Here is a 23213-nt window from a genome sequence, read left to right as displayed (position 1 = left end):
GCATTATTTTGCAACTTGAGAGCAAAATGATCTGATGGTTTTAATTCATAATTATTAACGCCGTTATTTCCGACATCAAGATCAGCAGCCCTTTCTAGAACAAATTTTGCTCCGACTGTCGCCGACTCGCTTATTTTAAATGTCATTTCATTAATTTCAAAAGCGGGTGCGTTGTCATTAATGTCCGTAATCTGCACAGTGACGCTGTAAAATTCCATGGGATTCTCGAGAATAATTTCTAAATGCAGCGCACAAAGCGGGGTGTGTGCGCAAAGAGCCTCTCTGTCGATCCTCTCTTTAACGAGGAGGACTCCTTTCTCTCGGCTCAGCTCGATGTATTCTTCATTGTTCCTGGAATAGATCTTTGCCTTGCCAGAAATCAAACGTTGTATTTCTAAACCCAAATCTTGCGCTATGTTTCCCACTAAAGATCCTCTGGTCAATTCCTCTGGAATAGAATAGCTGGCCTGGCCGTACACTGCGTCGAGCGCGAAGAGCGACACAATCAGCAGTACTTGCCCATTCATTGTTCTGTCCAAATCTCCCCAGCGGAGCTCCACTCTGCTTATTTTCCAACAAAATGTTTCCCTCGCGGTCCAATGTCGAATATAATCCACTTTTAACCGAATTAAATGCTTTCAGGTACAGATATACATTTTTTTCCTGACAAGCACGACAAATGATCCGTTCTCCTCTCGCGGTGCTCTCACTGTGCTGTGTCGACGTTACATGGGAGGCTCTGCTCCTATCCTGCTTCCAGTCACCAACTTTCTGGTCTACAGCGTCCCTAAGAGTCCAACTTGCTACACTGCAGGATGGATCATGACTACTCTATTCCGACAACATGACAAACGTTGATAAATACACTGTAATTGATAGAAAACAGTGGTTATTAAGTAATGTAGTGACATTACACCTGCCGCCACAAGGTGGCAAGTCGCATGCAGGAGAACTTCAAGGCCACAGCCCAAGCTCACTACTACTTTGAAAGGCATCTCTCGGTATGGAATCCGACATAGAAACCATTCAACTAATTCACTCATATGATTGTTTTATGAGTTGCTATTTTGTTAGGACTAAGACGTGCGCATTTGACGAGGAGGAGCCATTTGGTCGAGTGAGCTCACGTAAGCATGGCGATTACTGAAGATAATAAGCTAAATTGTTATCACTGTAAATTAAATGTATTTCATTTTGGTTATAAAAAAAACACTCGTGAATTGAATGAGAAGTGTGATAGTTAAAACGAAAATTAAAATGATAAATATGGGTTTAAAATATAAAGGCAAAGCAAGGCAGCTTTATGTATACAGCACATTTCATACACAATGCAACTTAGTGTGATTCACACAAGCAAATGCGTAACACCTACACGCATGTGCAAACACGGTTAGCAAAGCAGAGAAATCAAAAGTAGCCTACAAAAATTACTAAAATAATGTATCATTGGCGGCACGGTGGTCGATTGGTTAGCAAGTCCGCCTCACAGTTCAGAGGTCGTGGGTTCGATCCCGGCTCTGGCCTGCCATCATGTTATCCCCGTGCCTGCGTGGGGTTTCTCCGGGTACTCCGGTTTCCTCCCACATTCCAAAAACATGCATGGCCGATTAACTGATCACTCTAAATTACCCCTGTGATTGTGAGTGCGGTTGTTTGTTTGTCTCTGTGTGCCCTGCGATTGCCTGGCAACCAATTCAGGGTGTCCCCCGCCCACTGCCCGAAGACAGCTGCAGGCTCCAGTACTCCCCGCGACCCTTGTGAGGATAAGCGGTATAGATAATGGATGGATGGAATTTATCATTGACAACATTTAAACACAATAATAGAAAACTTAAAAAAAACATTTAAGTGTAAAGAAATACAAGTAGGTTTCTAAAATAACTAAAATGTAAAAAATGATCTTAAAATGTTTTGAAGACCTTGTACAAAGGGGGGGGGGGAGCAAAAGGTTTAAAAGCATTTACACTTGATGCTACACTCCCCTGTTAAGGTAACCAATTTCGTTTGTGTTTGAATACCGATTGTGAAATGTGAATCCATGAGCAGCAATTTTTATGTATGTTAATCACATAATTGTTCAATTATTTACATATTGTAAATCCTGTGCTGGTTCTACATTTTGAGAAATGCAAGTAATTTGATTGGAGATCATGTGATGAAAAATTCTGAACAAAATGATCTATTATGTATGCACTTTTTGTGTAGCTTATTTCTCTTCATCTTAGACCAGTATTGATCTTGAATCCTGAACCCCGAGAGCTCAATGAAGATCCAATCCAAGTAAAAAGACAGCCATGTGGCTATTTATGACATCTACCGTGAGGGGATCAGGCCACAATTTTACTCCATATGCTGATTCAGGTAACACTAACACGATGTGGTTGTAACATGGACAGTCTGCATACAAAAGTCAAATTGTATTTGTGTTGTATCAAGTTGTATTTCCAGATATTGTATTGGTATTGTCAAACTGTGAAGCAATACATTTTTGCTGGTCTACTTCCCACAACTTGCTGCGCTATGCTTAGGGGCTGCCCCGGTCTCTGAGGTGGTGGTGCTCCCTGTGGCCATGGGCTGTCATTCCTCTGAGCATGGACAAGCTTCCCTTGGGTACTCTTTCCTCGTATGGTTTCTCTGTGCCCTGCCCTGTCTCTTTTTAAGGTTATACGTGTGTGCGTTTGTGTATGTCTGTGTGAGTGAGTGAGTGCAGGTGTGCTTGTGGATGTCTGTCTTTGTATATACTGCGAGGGAGGGAGGGAAGGTGGCAGTGGGTTCTCTTTTTATGCTGTATTTTGACGTTTTTAATGCACAGCACTTTGAGTTGCATCTTGTGTGTCAAAAGTGCTGTATAAATAAAATTTGTTTTGATTTGATTCGAACTCTCTTCTCGCAAGTCATGTCGACAACCACATCATCTCCAGTTCTACGTAATACTTTTTGCGATACAATTCAAAATGAAAATTATTTATAATTATTTTTTAAGTAAGCCCTGTTATGTGTTTTCCCAATGATACAGGAACAGGAGACATAGCACGCTGTAAAATGTACATTTAGTATGTACTCCTTTTACATCACTTTTCAGTACAATTGTTTTTACTGTGAATTATTTTCAGGGTGTCAGCTAAGGGCAGTCATTTAACAAATAATTTAAACAACAAAGTGAATGTTAAAAGGTACTGGACAAGCTTATTCAAGAGATATGTGGGGCACAAATTTAGACAGCTGAATGGTTGATTGTCCATGAAACAACAAGACTACACATTAATTTCCCCTGGTCCACTATAGATAAATAGGGGATTTTTATTCAACATATGATCAATAATGCAATGATATCCAAAATTATGCCAGAGGCACTTGATGACAAGTAAATTTGGCTTCTCTGATTATATAAAAGCGATAGGTGAAAGCTAAAGCAAAACTGATAGAAAAATAAAATCAGTCACACTGCACATTTGCAGGGGCTTATGGAAGACTTTCCTAAAATTATATATTAGAACATGGACTTTGAAATCGAAAAGATGATACAGAGAGGATTTGCGTTCAAATATGTAATGGCTAAGAAATAGAAAGAATAAGTAGCAGTTTGTTCTTCGCACTGGAAACATTTACAGGATTATAAAAAAATAGAATAGATATTTGAATTAATAATCTAATCTTTCAAATTCAAATATACATATTTATTTTTTTGAGTAAGAATGCACACCACAAATTGTCTACACTGACATGTACAGTCATACTAAAAACAATACATATAAATATATTGATTTTGTTTGACTGTATGTTTCTCATTGAGGAACGAAATCAAACACCTCTTCTATGAGGTGTTTAATTCACCTCTAATTCACTTCTGTACACTTTTTCGCTTTGTGGATAAAATCAAATGCTTGGAGAAATTAGAGATGTAACATTGCAAATGGTAACAAAAGCAAAGAGCTTTTTACGATCAAATTATGTTGAACTAACCTCTAAAGGAGAGCCGGGTTCATCCAGGATGTTCTTTTCACTTTGTCTCATCTGCAAGGTCCTTGTAAAACTGGGATCCATGACCAGCACATTATGACTAGCAGCTCTGTCCAATTTACAGTCACTTTTTCTGGAGTCAGTGGTCTTGCACACGTCATAATTGTACACGTGTGTGAGTGTCTCCGTCCCCAAAGTATCCGAGTAACGTGGTGGATAGTATGGGATGACAGGCAGGTTGGAGTGGTAGAGGACGCGGGACTGTCTCCACCTGTATACTTTGACTGATATGATCAGCAGCAAGCAGGTGATGAAGAGGAAGGAGACCACAGCCAGCGCCAAGACTAAGTAAAAAGTCAGCTTGTCGTTGTACTCCTTGTCATGCATGCTAAAGTCAGTGAACTCTGACAGCACTTGAGGGAAGCTGTCGGCCACCGCCACGTTAACAACGACTGTAGCCGAACGAGAGGGCCGCCCGTTGTCCTCCACGACAACAGTCAGTCTTTGTTTGACAGCATCTTTATCAGTCACCTGGCGAACAGTTCTTATTTCTCCATTGTGGAGGCCCACTTCAAACAGCGCCCTGTCTGTGGCTTTGTGCACTTTATAGGAGAGCCAGGCGTTCTGGCCAGAGTCCACATCCACCGCCACCACTTTAGTCACCAGGTAGCCCACATCTGCCGAGCGAGGCACCATTTCGGCCAGCAGCGAGCCGCCCGTCTGCACCGGGTACAGGACCTGAGGGGCGTTGTCGTTCTGGTCCTGGATCAGTATGCGAATGCTCACGTTGCTGCTGAGGGGAGGGGAGCCGCCATCCTGCGATCTGACCACCAAGTCCAGTTGTTTAAGTTGCTCATAATCAAAAGATCGAACTGCACTGAGAACACCAGTTTCCGAATTTAAGGAAACAAAAGTAGAAACTGGACTTCCATTTATCTGTGTGTCCTCCAAAAGATAAGATATTCTCGCATTTTGATTCCAATCAGCATCTTGAGCAGTGACAGCAAATATGGAAGTGCCAGGCGAATTATTCTCTGCGACATTAGCAGAGTAAATACTTTTATTGAATAATGGTGCATTGTCATTTACATCTGAGATTCTAAGATGTATTTTTTGGGAGCTAGAAAGAGGAGGGTTCCCGAGATCGGTGGCTGTAATTGTTATGTTGTATTCTGAAACAGATTCTCTGTCAAAATATTGATCTGAAATCAAATTGTAATAGCTTGTTAAAGAAGTCTCCAATTTAAAAGGAAGTTTTCCATCAATGGAACATTGTATTTGTCCATTTCTGTCAGAATCGACATCTTTTATGTTCAGAATTGCTACTGTTGTACCAGGAGGCGAATCCTCAGAGAGAGGACTTGAAAATGACATTATATTAATAACTGGAGCATTGTCATTAATGTCAATAACATCAACAATAACTTTACTCGTCCCACTCAGCCCACCTTGATCCTTGGCCTCGACCCTCACTTCATACTTTCTGCTCTTTTCAAAATCTATTTGACCAGACACAGAAATTAAACCAGTGTTTTGATCAATATCAAAAATATCTGCTGCACTTCCTTTCATTTTAGACAAACTGTATGTGATGAGTCCATTCGAACCGCTGTCAGCATCTGTAGCATTTACAGTAATTATACTAGTTCCCTTCGTTATGTTTTCCATAACAGTAGCCTTGTAAACTGATTGGTTAAATACGGGCCGGTTGTCATTTGCATCCAAGACGTTTATTTCTATATTTATGGTACCAGATCTCTGTGGTGTTCCTCCATCAACTGCAATTAATTTTAAAGCCAAACGGGGATGTCGCTCTCTGTCTAAAGGCTTCTGGAGCACCATTTCAACATATTTACTGCCATCCGGATTTGAATGTTGATTCAATACAAAATTGTCGTTTGGCGACAATATGTAATTTTGTAATGCATTTTGCCCCACATCTTGATCCTCCGCACTCGGCAGGGGAAACGGCACTCCGACAACAGCAGATTCACTTATTTCAAATATGAGAGCTTTATCTTTATTTGGAAATATGGGAGAGTGATCATTTGTATCTAAAACCTCAAAAATTATTCTGTGCATTTCTAATGGGTTTTCTAAAATGATCTCAAAGCTGAAGCTGCACGGCGTCACATCTCCGCAAAGCTGCTCTCGGTCTATTCTGTCACTGATAACCAAAAGCCCTTTGTCTGTCTTCAGCTCTGCGTACTGGATGTTTCCTCCCGTTACGATGCGGGCCCGTCCAGTAATTAGTCTTTTAATGTCCAAACCGAGATCTTGCGCCACATTTCCAATCACGGAGCCTTTCTTCGTCTCCTCGGGAATAGAATAACGAATTTGACCACCTACCGTGGTAACCAAACGAAGCAGAAACATGAGCGTTCCTATTTGCCGTCGCCATCCATAAAATAACCTCCATTTTGTACACGAGAAAGGGAGCGGTCCTTGAACATCCATGCTAAAAGATAAATAAATAAAATGAATAAAAGAAGAGCGATTGTATATCCTTGTGAATCCGTTTGCTGTTCCCTAATGCAACGCTTATATGAAACTCATTCTGAAGCACACATCGTTGTTCTTTCACTTGCTCTCACCGCCAACAAAAGACAGAAAATCTCCTTCCGTGCCTCGTCACTTGTAGGAGGACTGCATGACCACAACACGCGGAAAATTATACTCAAGCCAACAGCGTCTCTTAGAGTCTAAAACGCGCAAGAACGAGCGTGCTGCATGCACCACAGACAAAACTGACACTATAATAATATTAAAAGCATATTATAGCCCCATGAGTGGTAATCGTAAGCAGAACATGTGTGCAACAGTAAGAAGCCAACACAAAAAGGGTTTGTGTTAAATATGTTATGAAAAAAATCAAAGCTTTTGCAAACAGTAGACAGCATTAAAAATAGATTAAAGCGTTTTCCTCTTAATATGCTATATGTTATTCATAGGAATTTAAGACGAATGCCATCTTTTTATCTTTTTTTAAAATAAGATTCGTTATTTTCAAAACAACGACAATAACAACAACAACAACAACAACATAAAAAGAACAATACATCATATTAATTAAGATAAATACATTATACGAAGCACGTCCGCCCCACAGTTCAGACATCTCACAAATACATTAACAATGGTTTAATGGGCTACTCATAAGCTGTTGGGACGTTATTTTTGAAAATATGTCCGTTTTAAAAGGCTAACATACAAAAACTATTACACTGAAAAAAAGTTTCTGTTGAATTTACTCATTTTTATTTCTTCAAGTGGTTGCACGAAATATAATCATCTGGATCCAGATACATGTATTAAGTAGACTACATCTACTAAATACATGTATCTGGATACACATGATTTTATTTGAGCAACTACTTGATGAAATAAAAGTGAGTATAAATTCAACACACCATTTTTTTTAGTGTATCCTATAACTTAGAGCTGCATATGCAGTTCAGGGGAAAGACAGCAAATGAACCCAGAATTATTTGTGAGGATTAAGAGACAGAAACTCCAAGTGTGGAATGGTCTGAATAAAGTATGGGACTTTCATTTACACCATTTGTATTTTTTTTTTTTTTTGTTCCATAAAGTATACTGTTGATGTTTTCCTCATGAAATGTCCAGTATAGTGTGATCTTATTTTTACATCAATTTTACCATTATTCACAAGTTCCTTAATGTACACTACTGATAAACTTTGCAAATTTGATAATTTTTGTATTTACATTTAAAATTATGTGCACTCAATATCTGGAATTTGTTAATTATGTGTGTGGTTGGACATCTGTGAAAGTGGGTTGTATTTTAATAGCCACGTCAAATTGTGGGCCGCTGCAGGATGGGACCAGTTGAGAATCCCTGATTCGACACAATTGCTGGAAACTGAAGAGACTTTGATTCAATGTAAAAAAGAGAAAGAATAGTGAAACGTTTCACTCACCAACGTTGACATCTGAGAAAAGGCTCTTGACATCTGCTTGTTCTCATCAGGCAGCTCAACTTCAGCTCTGTCTACACTCACTAAACTTCGACTCATGTCTTGCATATTTTTCATGTCACTTTTTCTGGAGTCAGTCGTCCTGCACACCTCGTAATTGTACACATGCGGGAGAGTCCCCGTCCCCAAAGTATCCGAGTAGCGTGGTGGATAATACGGGATGACAGGCAGGTTGGAGTGGTACAGGACGCGAGACTGTTTCCACCTGTACACTTTGACTGATATGATCAGCAGCAAGCAGGTGATGAAGAGGAAGGAGACCACAGCCAGCGCCAAGACTAAGAAAAAAGTCAGCTTGTCGTTGTACTCCTTATCATGCATGCTAAAGTCAGTGAACTCTGACAGCACTTGAGGGAAGCTGTCGGCCACCGCCACGTTAACAAAGACTGTAGCCGAACGAGAGGGCCGCCCGTTGTCCTCCACGACAACAGTCAGTCTTTGTTTGACAGCATCCTTATCAGTCACTTGGCGGACAGTTCTTATTTCTCCATTGTGGAGACCCACTTCAAACAGCGCCCTATCTGTGGCTTTGTGCACTTTGTAGGAGAGCCAGGCGTTCTGGCCAGAGTCCACATCCACTGCCACCACTTTAGTCACCAGGTAGCCCACATCTGCCGAGCGAGGCACCATTTCGGCCAGCAGCGAGCCGCCTGTCTGCACCGGGTACAGGACCTGAGGGGCGTTGTCGTTCTGGTCCTGGATCAGGATGCGAACGCTCACGTTGCTGCTGAGGGGAGGGGAGCCTCCATCTTGTGCCCTGACCATCAAGTCCAGTTGTTTAAATTGCTCATAATCATATGATCGAACTGCACTGAGAACACCAGTTTCCGAATTTAAGGAAACAAAAGTAGAAACTGGACTTCCACTTATCTGTGTGTCCTCCAAAAGATAAGATATTCTTGCATTTTGATTCCAATCAGCGTCTCGAGCAGTGACAGAAAATATGGAAATGCCAGGAGAATTATTCTCTGCGACAGAAGTAGAAAAACTTGTTTTTCCAAATAATGGTGCATTGTCATTCACATCTGAAATTTTAAGATGTAACTTGATTGAACTAGAAAGTTGAGGCGTTCCCAGATCTGTGGCCGTAATTGTTATGTTATAATTTGTAAGAGATTCTCTATCAAAATATTGATTTGACATCAAATTATAATAGTTTGTTAAAGACATCTCCAATTTAAAGGGAAGTTTTCCATCTATGGAACATTGTATTTGCCCATTTCTGTCATAATCTACATCTTTTATGTTCAGAACTGCAACTGTTGTACCAGGAGGTGAATCCTCAGACAGAGGACTTGAAAACGACATTATATTAATTACTGGAGCATTGTCATTTATGTCAATAACATCAAATGTAACTTTACTTGTCCCAGTCAGTCCACCTTTATCCTTTGCCTCGACCCTCACTTCATACTTTCTGTCCTTTTCAAAGTCTATTTGACCAGACACATAAATTGCACCAGTGTTTTCATCAATATTAAATATATCTGTTGCAGTTCCTTTCATTTTAGACAAACTGTATGCGATGAGCCCATTTGAACCACTGTCAGCATCTGTAGCGTTTACAGTAATTATATTAGTTCCTATCCTCATGTTTTCCATAACAGTAGCCTTATACTCTGACTGGTTAAAAATAGGTTCGTTATCATTTACATCTAACACATTTATTTCGATATTTACGGTGCCAGATCTCTGTGGTGTTCCTCCATCAACTGCAATTAATTTTAAAGCCAAACGGGGATGTAGCTCTCTGTCTAAAGGCTTCTGGAGCACCATTTCAACATATTTACCGCCATCTGGATTTGAATGTTGATTCAGTACAAAATTGTCGTTGGGCGATAAAATGTAATTTTGTAATGCATTTTGCCCCACATCTTGATCCTCTGCACTATGCAGAGGGAAGCGCACTCCTACTACAGCAGATTCACTTATTTCAAATAGGAGCGCTTTATCTTTATTTGGAAATACTGGGGCATGATCATTTATATCCAAAACCTCAACAATTATCCTATGCAGCTCAATCGGGTTTTCTAAAATGATCTCAAAGCTGAAGCTGCACGGCGTCACATCCCTGCAAAGCTGCTCCCGGTCTATTCTGTCACTGACGACCAGAATCCCTTTGTCTGTTTTCAGCTCTGTGTACTGCATGTTTCCTCCCGTCACGATGCGCGCCCGCCCAGAAATGAGTCTCTTCATGTCCAAACCGATGTCTTGTGCCACGTTTCCAACCACGGAGCCCTTTTTCATCTCCTCTGGAATAGCATAACGAACCTGACCACCTACCGTGGTTACCAAACGAAGCAGAAACATGAGCGTTCCTATTTGCCGTCGCCATCCGTAAAACAACCTCCATTTTGTACACGAGACCGAGAGATGTCCGTGATTATCCATGATGACAAAAATTAAAATAAAAAATGAGCAATGTTATGTCCTGGCAATTGGTAAATAATCAGTTCTCTGATTAAATCACCTCTTTACAAGCAAATAAACGTGAGGCGGGAATCCCTGTTCTTTCATTTGCCCTCACCGCAAAGAAATGACAAAAAAATCTCCTCCAGTGCCTCGTCAATAGGCAGGACTGCATGACGACAACACACGGAAAATTATGTCCAAGCCAACAGCGTCTCTTAGAGTCGAAAACGTGTAAGAACGAGTGAGGCACAGCAGAAAAAAACGGACAAGTATAACTCTCAAAGGTAGTGAACCCCTTCCAGTGTGTGAAAATATATAGGCTACAGAAAATCGTGTGCAATACAAAAGGACCAATGCAAATTGTTTTTTTTTTTAAATAAAAATGCAATCAAAAGTAATGTATTTGCAAACAATGGAAAACAACTACAAAAAAAAACCAAACAAACAAAAAAAACGGATCTAAATGATCATTACCATGTATAATCAAAGTTATTCATGGTTGTTTAACAAAAGAGCTGAAAAAAGATGCACCAGGTGCGTGTATTACTATTATTAGTGATGGTGGTATTTGTAGTAGTAGGCCAATAGAGACATTAAAGCAGTTTTTGTTAGACATATCTTAACATCTTTTTCATAATATTGTTATTATAATGAATTAAAATCAATAAATTCGTCAACTATTACATTTGCTCAGGCCTATTTTTTCATTTCTTTATGTAGTCTTGCAACAATGCTCCACTGTAATGTCAAACTGGGCTGATGTGGAGTATGTGAGTTCAGTCATTAGAAAGCCTTAGCAACACCATGGACAGCGACATTGCAGCTGAAAGGTTGGAAAATCATGGCTATATCAATTCAGAAATTTTTCTCAAATGTTTAAAGAGGTAAAAACTGCATATTATAATTATATGTTATTTATTTATTTAGCTTTATGCATGTATTGAAACATTTGTGATTACATTAACGCTAGAATGCTAATGTCGGTTGATTTTCACCCACACATTTTTTATGTGACATTTTGTATTGGGAAATTAAAGAAGATACATAAATTGATGAAAACTGTATTTGATCTGGGATATTATATCAGGTTAAATGTACTCGATGTTAGAGATGTTGTTACTAATTTTAACGTTAGTGTTCTAGGGTTAAATGAGGCTATCCGTGGCTTGTCCACTGGTGGTTGTAGGGCAACTAGAACATACGCAAGTTTACACAAATAATTTAAATACGGTCTCTGTTGGAACTCTTATTTTGAAAATAACTTCATTTTAAGACTAGCATGCGGAACAGCATTCCTACAACTTCCTGCTGCTGTTATTTGACTAAGACAACGTTCTAAAATGAGAACTCAAGTAAATACAGCAGTTGATTAAAAGACAGCAAGATACCACATGTGGTAATACAGTATTTACACTGTTTGTACAAATGTATATATATTTCCTCTTTTATTTTGCTTTTATTTTAGTTTCTATAAATACATCGTTTTACTACGGTTTTCCTATTCCTCATTAAATGTGTAATTTTGAGGGTTTGTTTTTTTCTGTACAACTTGATATTCAATCAAACGGGAGTCTCTATAAAATGCTCTGTAATAACAGTTTCAATTTATAGTATGTATTACGTTCAAGATACATGTGTTCTCAAAGACTAGAGTTTGCGATTATAAACATAATTTCTAAAGAAGTGGTTTTGGTTGGAAGGCCATGTGAAACACTTGATCCTAAAGTGCTACCTCATGAGAAGCCCTTGTTCTATATACTCAAAATTGTGGACATATACTGACTCTAATACATCAGAGGAATAAGGGTAAAAATTGACTCACCAAAGTTGACATCTGTGAAAAGTTTCCTGAAATCTGCTTGTCCACATGCGGCATGTCAGCATCAGCTCCATCCACACTCACTAAACTCTGACTCATGCCTTGCATATTCTTCATGGCACTTTTTCTGGAGTCAGTGGTTCTGCACACCTCGTAATTGTACACGTGCGGGAGAGTCCCCGTCCCCAAAGTATCCGAGTATCGTGGTGGATAATATGGAATGACAGGCAGGTTGGAGTGGTAGAGGACGCGAGACTGTCTCCACCTGTACACTTTGACTGATATGATCAGCAGCAAGCAGGTGATGAAGAGGAAGGAGACCACAGCCAGCGCCAAGACTAAGTAAAAAGTCAGCTTGTCGTTGTACTCCTTGTCGTGCATGCTAAAGTCAGTGAACTCTGACAGCACTTGAGGGAAGCTGTCGGCCACCGCCACGTTAACAATGACTGTAGCCGAACGAGAGGGCCGCCCGTTGTCCTCCACGACAACAGTCAGTCTTTGTTTGACAGCATCTTTATCAGTCACTTGGCGGACAGTTCTTATTTCTCCATTGTGGAGGCCCACTTCAAAGAGCGCCCTGTCTGTGGCTTTGTGCACTTTATAGGAGAGCCAGGCGTTCTGGCCAGAGTCCACATCCACCGCCACCACTTTAGTCACCAGATAGCCCACATCTGCCGAGCGAGGCACCATTTCGGCCAACAGCGAGCCGCCCGTCTGCACCGGGTACAGGACCTGAGGGGCGTTGTCGTTCTGGTCCTGGATCAGGATGCGAATGCTGACATTGCTGCTGAGCGGAGGGGAGCCTCCATCCTGCGCTCTGATGCTAAAGTCAAACTCTTTCAGTTGCTCATAATCAAAAGAACGCACTGTATGGATGACTCCACTCTCAGCACTCACAGACACATATGAGGACACTGGAACTCCGTTAACAGAGGTGTCCTCCAGGATGTAAGAAAGACGCGCATTCTGGTTCCAGTCGGCGTCACTGGCTTTCAGTGTTAATACAGAGAGACCTGGTGTGTTGTTTTCCACAATGTAGGCCTCATATGAGCGCCTCTCAAAGACAGGCGCATTATCATTCACATCTGAGATGTGTAAGGTGAGAATGACACTGCTGGAGAGGGAGGGCACGCCCTCATCGGAACATGTCACTGTGATATTATACTCACGTGACATCTCTCTGTCTAAGTCACTATCTGTCACTAAAGTATAAAAGTTTTTTGTTGAGGTCTTTAAGGTAAATGGTATGTTTTCGTTTATGAAACAAACAACATTCCCATTCCCTCCAGAGTCTTTATCTTCTATATTTATCATAGTAACAACTGTATTGAGCTCTGCATTTTCTGAAATAATATTTGACTTTGACATTATGCTGATTTTAGGTTCATTGTCATTGATGTCTTGCACGTCAACAATTATTTTGCACGAATCAGTGAGACCCCCTTCATCATTTGCGAGTATATTTATTTGATAGTTTTGAGAATGCTCAAAATCAATAATTCCAATTAACATCACTTCACCTGTTTCCTTGTTAATTTCAAACATTGTTCTAATATCATCTAGCGCATCGCCTATAGAATAAGATATTTTGGCGTTGGAGGCCTGGTCTGCATCAGTGGCAGAAACAGTTGCTACAACTGTTCCTAAAGGTGAATTCTCAATTACAATAGCTTTGTATGTGTGCTGTGTAAAAACGGGGGCATTATCATTAGCGTCTAATACTGTAATAAGAATCAACATCGTTCCCGACATCCGCGGCTCTCCTCCATCTACAGCCGTTAACACGAGAGACATCTGCTCCTCTTTCTCTCTGTCTAAAGGCTTCAGTAAAACCATCTCTACGTTTTTATTTCCATCCACATTATTTTGCAACTTGAGAGCAAAATGATCTGATGGCTTTAATTCATAATTATTAACGCCGTTATTTCCGACATCAAAATCGACAGCCTTCTCAAGAACAAATTTTGCTCCAATGTTCGCCGACTCGCTTATTTTAAATGTCATTTCGCCCCTGTTGAAGGTTGGCGCATTATCATTAATGTCAGTAATTTGAACTGTAATGCTGTAAAATTGCATGGGGTTCTCTAAAATAATTTGAAAATGTAAAGCGCAAGGCGTCGTCTGTCTGCACAGCGCCTCTCTGTCGATCCTTTCTTTCAACAGGATGACTCCTCTGTCTCTATTCAACTCCACATAATTGTCGCCATCTCGGTTATAAATGCGCGCTTTGCCGGCCAGCATACGTTTGGTCTGCAAACCTAAATCATGAGCTATGTTTCCAACGAGAGATCCTTTGGGCATCTCCTCTGGTATGGAGTAACTGACCTGGCCGAACACTGAACCAACGAAGAGAGAAAAAATACAGAGCAGGACTTGCCTTGCCATTGTTCTATTACCGAATATTTCCCTGCAAAATTCAGAGTGTTTTCGTCCCATCAAATTAATTCCTGTTCACTGGTGGTCAAGAATTCCTCTGTTTTATATCCAAATAGGAAAAGGGCATGTCCTGACGGTTGAATTGTGAGTTTTCAAGCTCCTAATGCCTCCGATGCTCATTCTTTGTCGCTGTCTTCTTCCAATGTGTCCAAATAACATGGGAGGTTGCAGCATTAATATCTTGGAGTCAGCTTGCGACGCTTTGTGGTCTACAGCGGCCCTAAGAGTCCACTCAGCCAAACTGCAGCCCACCAGCATTTATTTATAGCGCTGGAAACTCCTTAACAGTTGCCTGTGTATTCCAACATACTTATAATGTAGTAAAAAAAAAAACTGTTTTTCTGAAAAAAATAAATATATATTTTTTTAAATAAAAAGATAGCTCTGCGAGATTTCCACAGTAGATAAGCTTTAGGTGAAGACATTTCCATTAAATCTTTGACATATATTGTAAAAAACTTCTGCAATGTTATCTCCACACAACTAAACCTATCACACAAGGTAATAATACATTATAATATCCACTACAACTCTGTCACATGAGCAAAACAAATATTCAAACGCATCCTAAGAAGGTGGGCGACAACAGTAACCATATACAATACATCATCTGCTTGACATTTGGTAAGTTGCTATGAAACACTATGAAAGCGTATTTAAAGTTCAGTACATGAACTGCCAATGACACAATTTGTTCTATGTTGGTGTATCCCGGCTAAAAAATGGGTGAAGAAGAAAAAAAGAGAGAGAGAGATCAATAAAGTTATAAATGTTTGAATGAGGAGTATGAGAAAAGAGAGGGGAGGGCCTGTGACGAGAACAACAACTGAAAATTGACTTTGAACAAAACCTTTGGACAATACATTTTAGAAAAGGAGCCAGCGGTATAACTGAAATGTTGTTGTTGATGTTTTTGTTGTTGTAATGTAAGGCAAGACAATACAGTTAAACGTCACAGTTAACTATACACTCAGCCCTTGTCATATACTGCTCTCAGCTACTTCCAAGCCACAACTGTTATGCAACCATGAGTGGGTTACATTATGCATGTTTTCAAAAGGATATTTGTTCATTTAGAACGAATAGTATGACATATTCTGACAAACGATACAACAAAGCAGGACAGTATATTGTGGTGAGGTTGACCTTTGAAGAAAGAAAAGGAAGGGTCTGAAGAACAATCCAATATTAGATATATATTTTTAAAAATGAATGCTGTATGTGTAAGGTTGTTAAAGTATAGTTCTCACATTATCGTCACATAGTTAAAAGATGATGTGACATATTTCTTTTTGGATATCATCAATTGCAATAACTCAAGCCTGCCTGAAGTAAGTCTGAATAGATTTGAACATTTTGTTACAGGCCAGACTACATAATTATTAAATGTGGAACAGTGAAGGTGGTTCTCCCAACAATACAGGAAAAAAGACGAAGAGGTAGTGATGGTAGGGTCTGTTTCGAAGTGTGTGCCGAGAAATCAGCAAAAATCCAGGTGAAGTATGGTTCGGAGGGTAGTTTGATGATGTAATCGATGATGTTAGAATCTTTCCAAAGCACGTACCACGTGACTGATTCAGTAAGTGGTCTACTGGTTTGGCGTGTGAACTAGTGATGGACTAGTGATGAAGCGGAGAAGGGGTAGTTAGGGTGACACAACTTTTTACTGAGTGTGGACCATAAGCGTGTGTGTGAGTACGTGCATGAGCATGTGTACATTCACATGCTTGTAACCACGTCTATAAATGAGAAGCCATTGTTTATCATATCATTTGCAGTCAGGGTTTCATGAAATAAAAGGCACACATATCCAGAACAATGCCCATCACACTCATAATAGAAGACTAGATCCCGTCTACTTAAAAAGCAATATTTTGCAAACTTAATTTACTACATAATGCCAATTTATTTGCAGTTGCTTTGCTTTTATGTATCGCATAGTCTACTTCTGTGTCATGCATTAATTTGCTACATTACAGCAAATAAGGGTGATCAATTGTTACAGACACCCGACCCCATTTTGCATCCTGCAATCAATGGCTCATTCATTCAAATCATATCTAAAAATCACAATGAGAAAAAAATAATAATCTTAATTTTTCACAATTCTAAATGTTACTTTTGACTTATGTTTCTTCCTCCTTGCATTATGAATGTGTTGGGAAAGATTGGTATTTGTTTGCATTTTATTTCATGAAACAATGACTGTGGAGGGTATGAAAAACAGTGACTTCTCTGCCATGTTGCTTGCTTGCTATGATGCCATGTTGCTTGCTTGCTATGATGATGTGAAAGAATAATTTTGATTGACAATAACTTTAAGAATCTAATGTTTTGTACTAAAGACAGACTCATTAAGAGTTTGCATTCAGGTTAATTGTAAATGTGTTCTTTGAATATACAGTTAATATAAATGTGTTGTTGCAGATTATTTAAGTGATGTAAGAATACTGCCTCCATTTGAAAATGGTAAGAACGTCAAAGATATAAACATTTTTCACTTGATGTGGAATGGCCAGAGAGTGTACTGCCCTACAGCACTAAAATGAATTGTATTCTAGATGTCATCCATTCAGCAGTATGCATAAATGCAAATCACCCACTAAGAGCAATGAAAGTTATCAAACACACACAAAAAAAGCAAGAATTGTGAAATACTGACTCACCAAGGTTGACATTTGTGAGCAGTTTCCTGACATCTTGTTCACATGCGGCGTGTCAGCATCAGTTCCATCCACACTCACTAAACTTTGACTCACGGCTTGCATATTCTTCATGTCACTTTTTCTGGAGTCAGTGGTCCTGCACACCTCGTAATTGTACACATGCGGGAGAGTCCCCGTCCCCAAAGTATCCGAGTATCGTGGTGGATAATACGGAATGACAGGCAGGTTGGAGTGGTAGAGGACGCGAGACTGTCTCCACCTGTACACTTTGACTGATATGATCAGCAGCAAGCAGGTGATGAAGAGGAAGGAGACCACAGCCAGCGCCAAGACTAAGTAAAAAGTCAGCTTGTCGTTGTACTCCTTGTCGTGCATGCTAAAGTCAGTGAACTCTGACAGCACTTGAGGGAAGCTGTCGGCCACCGCCACGTTAACAACGACTGTAGCCGAACGAGAGGGCCGCCCGTTGTCCTCCACGACAACAGTCAGTCGTTGTTTGACAGCATCTTTATCAGTCACTTGGCGGACAGTTCTTATTTCTCCATTGTGGAGGCCCACTTCAAACAGCGCCCTGTCTGTGGATTTGTGCACTTTATAGGAGAGCCAGGCGTTCTGGCCAGAGTCCACATCCACCGCCACCACTTTAGTCACCAGATAGCCCACATCTGCCGAGCGAGGCACCATTTCGGCCAGCAGCGAGCCGCCCGTCTGCACCGGGTACAGGACCTGAGGGGCGTTGTCGTTCTGGTCCTGGATCAGGATGCAAACGCTCGCGTTGCTGCTGAGAGGAGGGGAGCCTCCATCCTGCGCTCTGACCACCAAGTCCAGTTGTTTAAGTTGCTCATAATCAAATGATCTAACTGCACTGAGAACACCGGTTTCCGAATTTAAGGAAACAAAAGTAGAAACTGGACTTCCATTTATCTGTGTGTCCTCCAAAAGATAAGATATTCTCGCATTTTGATTCCAATCAGCATCTTGAGCAGTGACAGCAAATATGGAAGTGCCAGGAGAATTATTCTCTTCGACATAAGCAGAGTAAGTATTTTTGTTGAATAATGGTGCATTGTCATTCACGTCTGAGATTCTAAGATGTAATTTTTTTGAGCTAAACAGAGGAGGATTTCCAAGATCAGTGGCTGTAATCGTTATGTTATATTCTGAAACCGTTTCTCTATCAAAATATTGATCAGAAATCAAATTATAATAATTTGTAAGGGAGGGTTCAATTTTAAAAGGAAGTTTTAAGTCTAACGAACATTTTATTTGTCCATTTCTCTCAGAATCGACATCTTTTATGTTCAGAACTGCAACTGTTTTACCAGGAAGTGAATCCTCGGACAGAGGACTTAAAAAGGATTTTATATGAATAACTGGAGCATTGTCATTGACATCAATAACATCAAATATAACTTTACTGGTGCCAATCCGCCCACCTTGATCTTTTGCTTCCACCCTGACTTCATACTTTCTGTCCTTTTCAAAGTCTATTTGTCCAGACAAATAAATCGTGCCAGTGTTTTTATCAATATTAAAAATATCTGCCGCACTTCCTTTCATCTTGGACAAACTATAAGTGATGAGCCCATTTGAACCACTATCAGCATCTGTAGCATTTACTGTAATTATATTAGTGCCTTTCTTTGTGTTTTCCATAACAGAGGCTTTATACACAGACTGGTTAAAAATAGGTTCGTTATCATTTACATCTAACACATTTATTTCGATATTTACGGTGCCAGATCTCTGTGGTGTTCCTCCATCAACTGCAATTAATTTTAAAGACAAACGAGGATGTCGCTCTCTGTCTAAAGGCTTCTGGAGCACCATTTCAACATATTTACTGCCATCTGGATTTGCATGCTGATTCAGTATAAAATTATCGCTTGGTGACAAAATATAGCTTTGCAAGGCATTTTGACCAACATCTTCATCCTCTGCACCCTGCAGAGGAAAGCGCACTCCGACTGCAGCGGCTTCGTTTACCTCAAACATCAGAGCTTTATCTTTAATTGGAAAGACAGGAGCGTGATCGTTTGTATCCAAAACTTCAACAATTATTCTGTGCAGCTCGATCGGGTTTTCTAAAATGATCTCAAAGCTGAAGCTGCACGGTATCACGTCTCCGCAAAGCTGCTCTCGGTCTATTCTGTCATTGACGACCAAAAGCCCTTTGTCCGTCTTCAGCTCTGTGTACTGGCTGTTATCTTCCGTCAAAATGCGGGCCCGCCCTGAGTTCAGTCTATTCATGTCCAAACCGAGATCTTGCGCCACATTTCCAATCACGGAGCCTTTTTTCATCTCCTCGGGAATAGTATAACGAATCTGACCACCTACCGTGGTAACCAAAAGAAGCAGAAACATCAGCGTTCCTATTTGCTGTCGCCGTCCGTGAAACAACATCCATGTTGTGCACGAGAAATGAAGAGGTCCGTGATTATTCATAATGATAAACGTAAAAAGGAAATGTTATATTTCGTTAAAGAATCCGTTTACTGCTCACCACTTCGACGTTTACATGCAAATAAATGTGCAGCTCCGTTTTTTCTTCTTTTCACTTGCCCTCACCGCCAACAAAAGACAGAAAATCTCCTTCAGTGCCTCGTCACGGAAGGACTGCATGACGACGGCACACGGAAAATTATATACAAGCCAACAGCGTCTCTTAGAGTCTAACACGTGTAAGAACGAGGCACAGCGGAAAAAAAGAGAAAAAATGACACCGCTGAAAGCAAATTTCCTTCCACTTGGTCAAACAGAAAATGTTGTGCAACACAAAAGAGCCAAGAATTTGGGTCTTTACTTTTATTTGATTTTTTTTCAGCAATAATAAAAAAAAAAAACTCATAAACAATTTTAAAAAATAGCGGAAATCCTGCTGAAATATTAATATCTACTAGCGATTGCAATGGGAGTCAACACTTTCATATTTGCTATATAACTGTAAGGTAGATATACATTATGACTTAGCGTGACAATTGCAAATCCATGTGTACAAAATAGCATTGATTTGATTTTTAGTATTCAGTATTTATGAAAATGTAACATGATTAAGAACTTTTTCGAATTTTACTTAAATTAACATCAGCATCATGCCTGGAAAGACAACACTATGCATTACATTTGTCATGTCATCTTCTAAACCGCTTATCCTATATAGGGTCGCGGGGAGTTGCTGGAGCCTATCCCAGCCGTCAATGGGCGAAGGCAGATTACACCCCGAACTGGTCGCCAGCCAGTCGCAGGGCACACATAGACACTGTCACTGAGCGGGAATCGATCCCACGCTGCCCGCACACAACTCGGGCGTGTGTACCACTACACTATCAGCGGACTGCATTACATTTATCAGAATTAAAAAAAAATCATGAATCCGTAACAACAATATATATTTTTAAATCATTAAGAATGAGAAGTACAAGTATATATGTCGGACTGAGTTATCATCTTGGACTTGAAGTGTGTGGGAATTGAGTCGTCTGGAAAAACACCAGGTACCACGGACAGCGACATTTGAAAAACGGATTGTAAACGTTTCGGGTTTACTGTATTTTTGTCAACTATTTTGCAAAAAGAGTGTACACTGAAAAAAAAATGGAGCGCAATCTATTTAAAAAATGTAAGACATCTAATTGCATCAATTTATCATGAAGTTACAAAAAATATTCTTTGTTAAAACAAGTTTTTGAATGTGTAAAATATAAATTTGCAAGTAAATCCTATAGTTTTCCTTTTAGTGTTTGAGTTTAGTTATTTATTTGAGCTTTAAAATACACTTTTGTGAGTAGATGCTACTTATTTTCTAACAAATAGCTTCACAATTATTTTAAAGTGCACCTACTTTCTATTTACATTTGATTGGCTTAATAGTAGGTCGCATACGAAAGAAACTATAGTTACTAATCAAAGCAAGCGAAATGTTCAACATAAATGCTCTTCAAGTTCATCAAATACAATTAATATATGTGCTCTTATGTACATTTTCGGATAGATCGACTTTGACAACTTGCTCTTCTCCAACAGCAACTGAGGGGCAAAGTTATCAACACGGTAGGTGGCTGGCAAGCAGTTGCCTGCTGTGCTCAATGAGACAGAGACAAAGGGCTCAGTATTTTCACTCCCCCAAGAACATTGTTAAATGTCGGTTTTAAATAAGCAGTAATGAACAGAATTCTCTTGACTGAATTATTGCCTGGACTAAAATAGTTACTAATTAGGTCGAGTGAGAAAAAAATAAAGGCATAACACGACGCACATGAAGACAGAATGAGGCAAGACATACACAACTGCCATCATGCAACGGCCGCGATGATCAGTGCCCTCTCCCACTTCGCAGTTGAGTAAATACAACAAATGTTTTTATTTATGTAGTATTTATGACTTCTTGAGAGTACGTATAAGAAGCTCTTGTTAAGAGACAATTCACATTTTGTTATGTTCTTAACAAAGGAAAACAATTTTCTAAATTCTAATAATTATGTAAGACTCCTAAATAATGTTTTTATTGTTGGCATTACAACTTAGCACTGCGTAAGCATTACATATGCGCAAGATGACTTTTTTCAGTGAATGTGTTGTAATTACACATAGTGGGTCACTCGAATATTTCTATTTTTCAAAAAAGAATAATGATTCATTAACGTCTTCGCAATCTTTTTTTCTTCTTCTTTTGATTGTATGTTGGTATTCTCAACCATATCGAAGGTCAACCAAATCTAAAACAGAAGTTGATGAAATGCTCATCTGCGTTTGGGACTTTTATTTTTTAACATAATTTTTATTTTGAAAACCAAGTTGTTACTTGTCGGAAATATTTGGATTGTATTCACTTGTACCTTTTTAAAAAAATAAATAAATAAAATGAAATATTAATTTTATACATCCATTTTTTTGGGGCACTTGTCATGTAAAATGTCTTATCGCATTGCCATATTTATATTTTACAATTTAGAATTTTTAATTTAACTTTACTATCAAATTTATTAACGTTTCCTGAAATACACGTTGAAGATTATAGGTTTTACATTCATTTATTTAAAATAACATGCAATATTTAGGTTACCTTTGTGAAAAAAATTGCTTGGTTTAAATTACATTAAAGTGGGCTGTAAATTCAATGCCACACAAACAAAGGGGGGAAATTTGTTGAAAACTCCTCGTTCCACATAGGTGCTTGAAGTTGCAAACAAATCTCATACGAATAATAAGAAATAATGGTGAAATATTAGACTCACCAAGGTTGACATCTGTGAACACTGTCCTGACATCTGTTTGTTCTCATGCGAAGTATCAGCATCAGTTCCATCCACACTCACTAAACTTTGACTCATGGCTTGCATATTCTTCAAGTCACTTTTGCTGGAGTCAGTGGCCCTGCACACCTCGTAATTGTACACGTGCGGGAGAGTTCCCGTCCCCAAAGTATCCGAGTATCGTGGTGGATAATACGGAATGACAGGCAGGTTGGAGTGGTCCAGGACGCGAGACTGTCTCCACCTGTACACTTTGACTGATATGATCAGCAGCAAGCAGGTGATGAAGAGGAAGGAGACCACAGCGAGCGCCAAGACTAAGTAAAAAGTCAGCTTGTCGTTGTACTCCTTGTCGTGCATGCTAAAATCAGTGAACTCTGACAGCACTTGAGGGAAGCTGTCGGCCACCGCCACGTTAACAATGACTGTAGCCGATCGAGAGGGCTGCCCGTTGTCCTCCACGACAACAGTCAGTCTTTGTTTGACAGCATCTTTATCAGTCACTTGGCGGACAGTTCTTATTTCTCCATTGTGGAGGCCCACTTCAAACAGCGCCCTGTCTGTGGCTTTGTGCACTTTATAGGAGAGCCAGGCGTTCTGGCCAAAGTCCACATCCACCGCCACCACTTTAGTCACCAGGTAGCCCACCTCTGCCGAACGAGGCACCA

The 23213-nt window shown here is 39.8% G+C and overlaps 1 protein-coding gene across 14 annotated transcripts in view; it reads right to left on the bottom strand.

Moving 5' to 3' along the window:
* Positions 1 to 23213, bottom strand: part of LOC147151836 (protocadherin gamma-C5-like) — a 262710-nt gene that overhangs the window by 106873 nt on the left and 132624 nt on the right. Inside the window, exon 1 of one of the 14 annotated variants that reach the window (XM_086018673.1) lies at positions 17294 to 19859. The exons of 9 other annotated variants lie outside the window; for them this stretch is intronic. In XM_086018673.1, coding sequence (XP_085874799.1) covers positions 17294 to 19738 — 2445 coding nt within the window. In that variant the 5' untranslated portion in view covers positions 19739 to 19859. Of the gene's footprint in view, positions 1 to 3963; positions 6556 to 7903; positions 10475 to 12194; positions 14756 to 17293; positions 19860 to 23213 lie in introns of those variants that run through there. 4 more of the 14 variants (XM_086018710.1, XM_086018652.1, XM_086018644.1 and 1 more) reach the window with 4 other exon arrangements.

Source organism: Filicampus tigris, chromosome 2 (assembly GCF_054856515.1).
Source record: "Filicampus tigris isolate MCC_2025a chromosome 2, RoL_Ftig_1.0, whole genome shotgun sequence".
NCBI classification, from domain to species: domain Eukaryota; kingdom Metazoa; phylum Chordata; class Actinopteri; order Syngnathiformes; family Syngnathidae; genus Filicampus; species Filicampus tigris.
The sequence above is the reverse complement of the archived record's forward strand: the minus strand, read 5'-3'. Positions and strand labels throughout refer to the sequence as shown.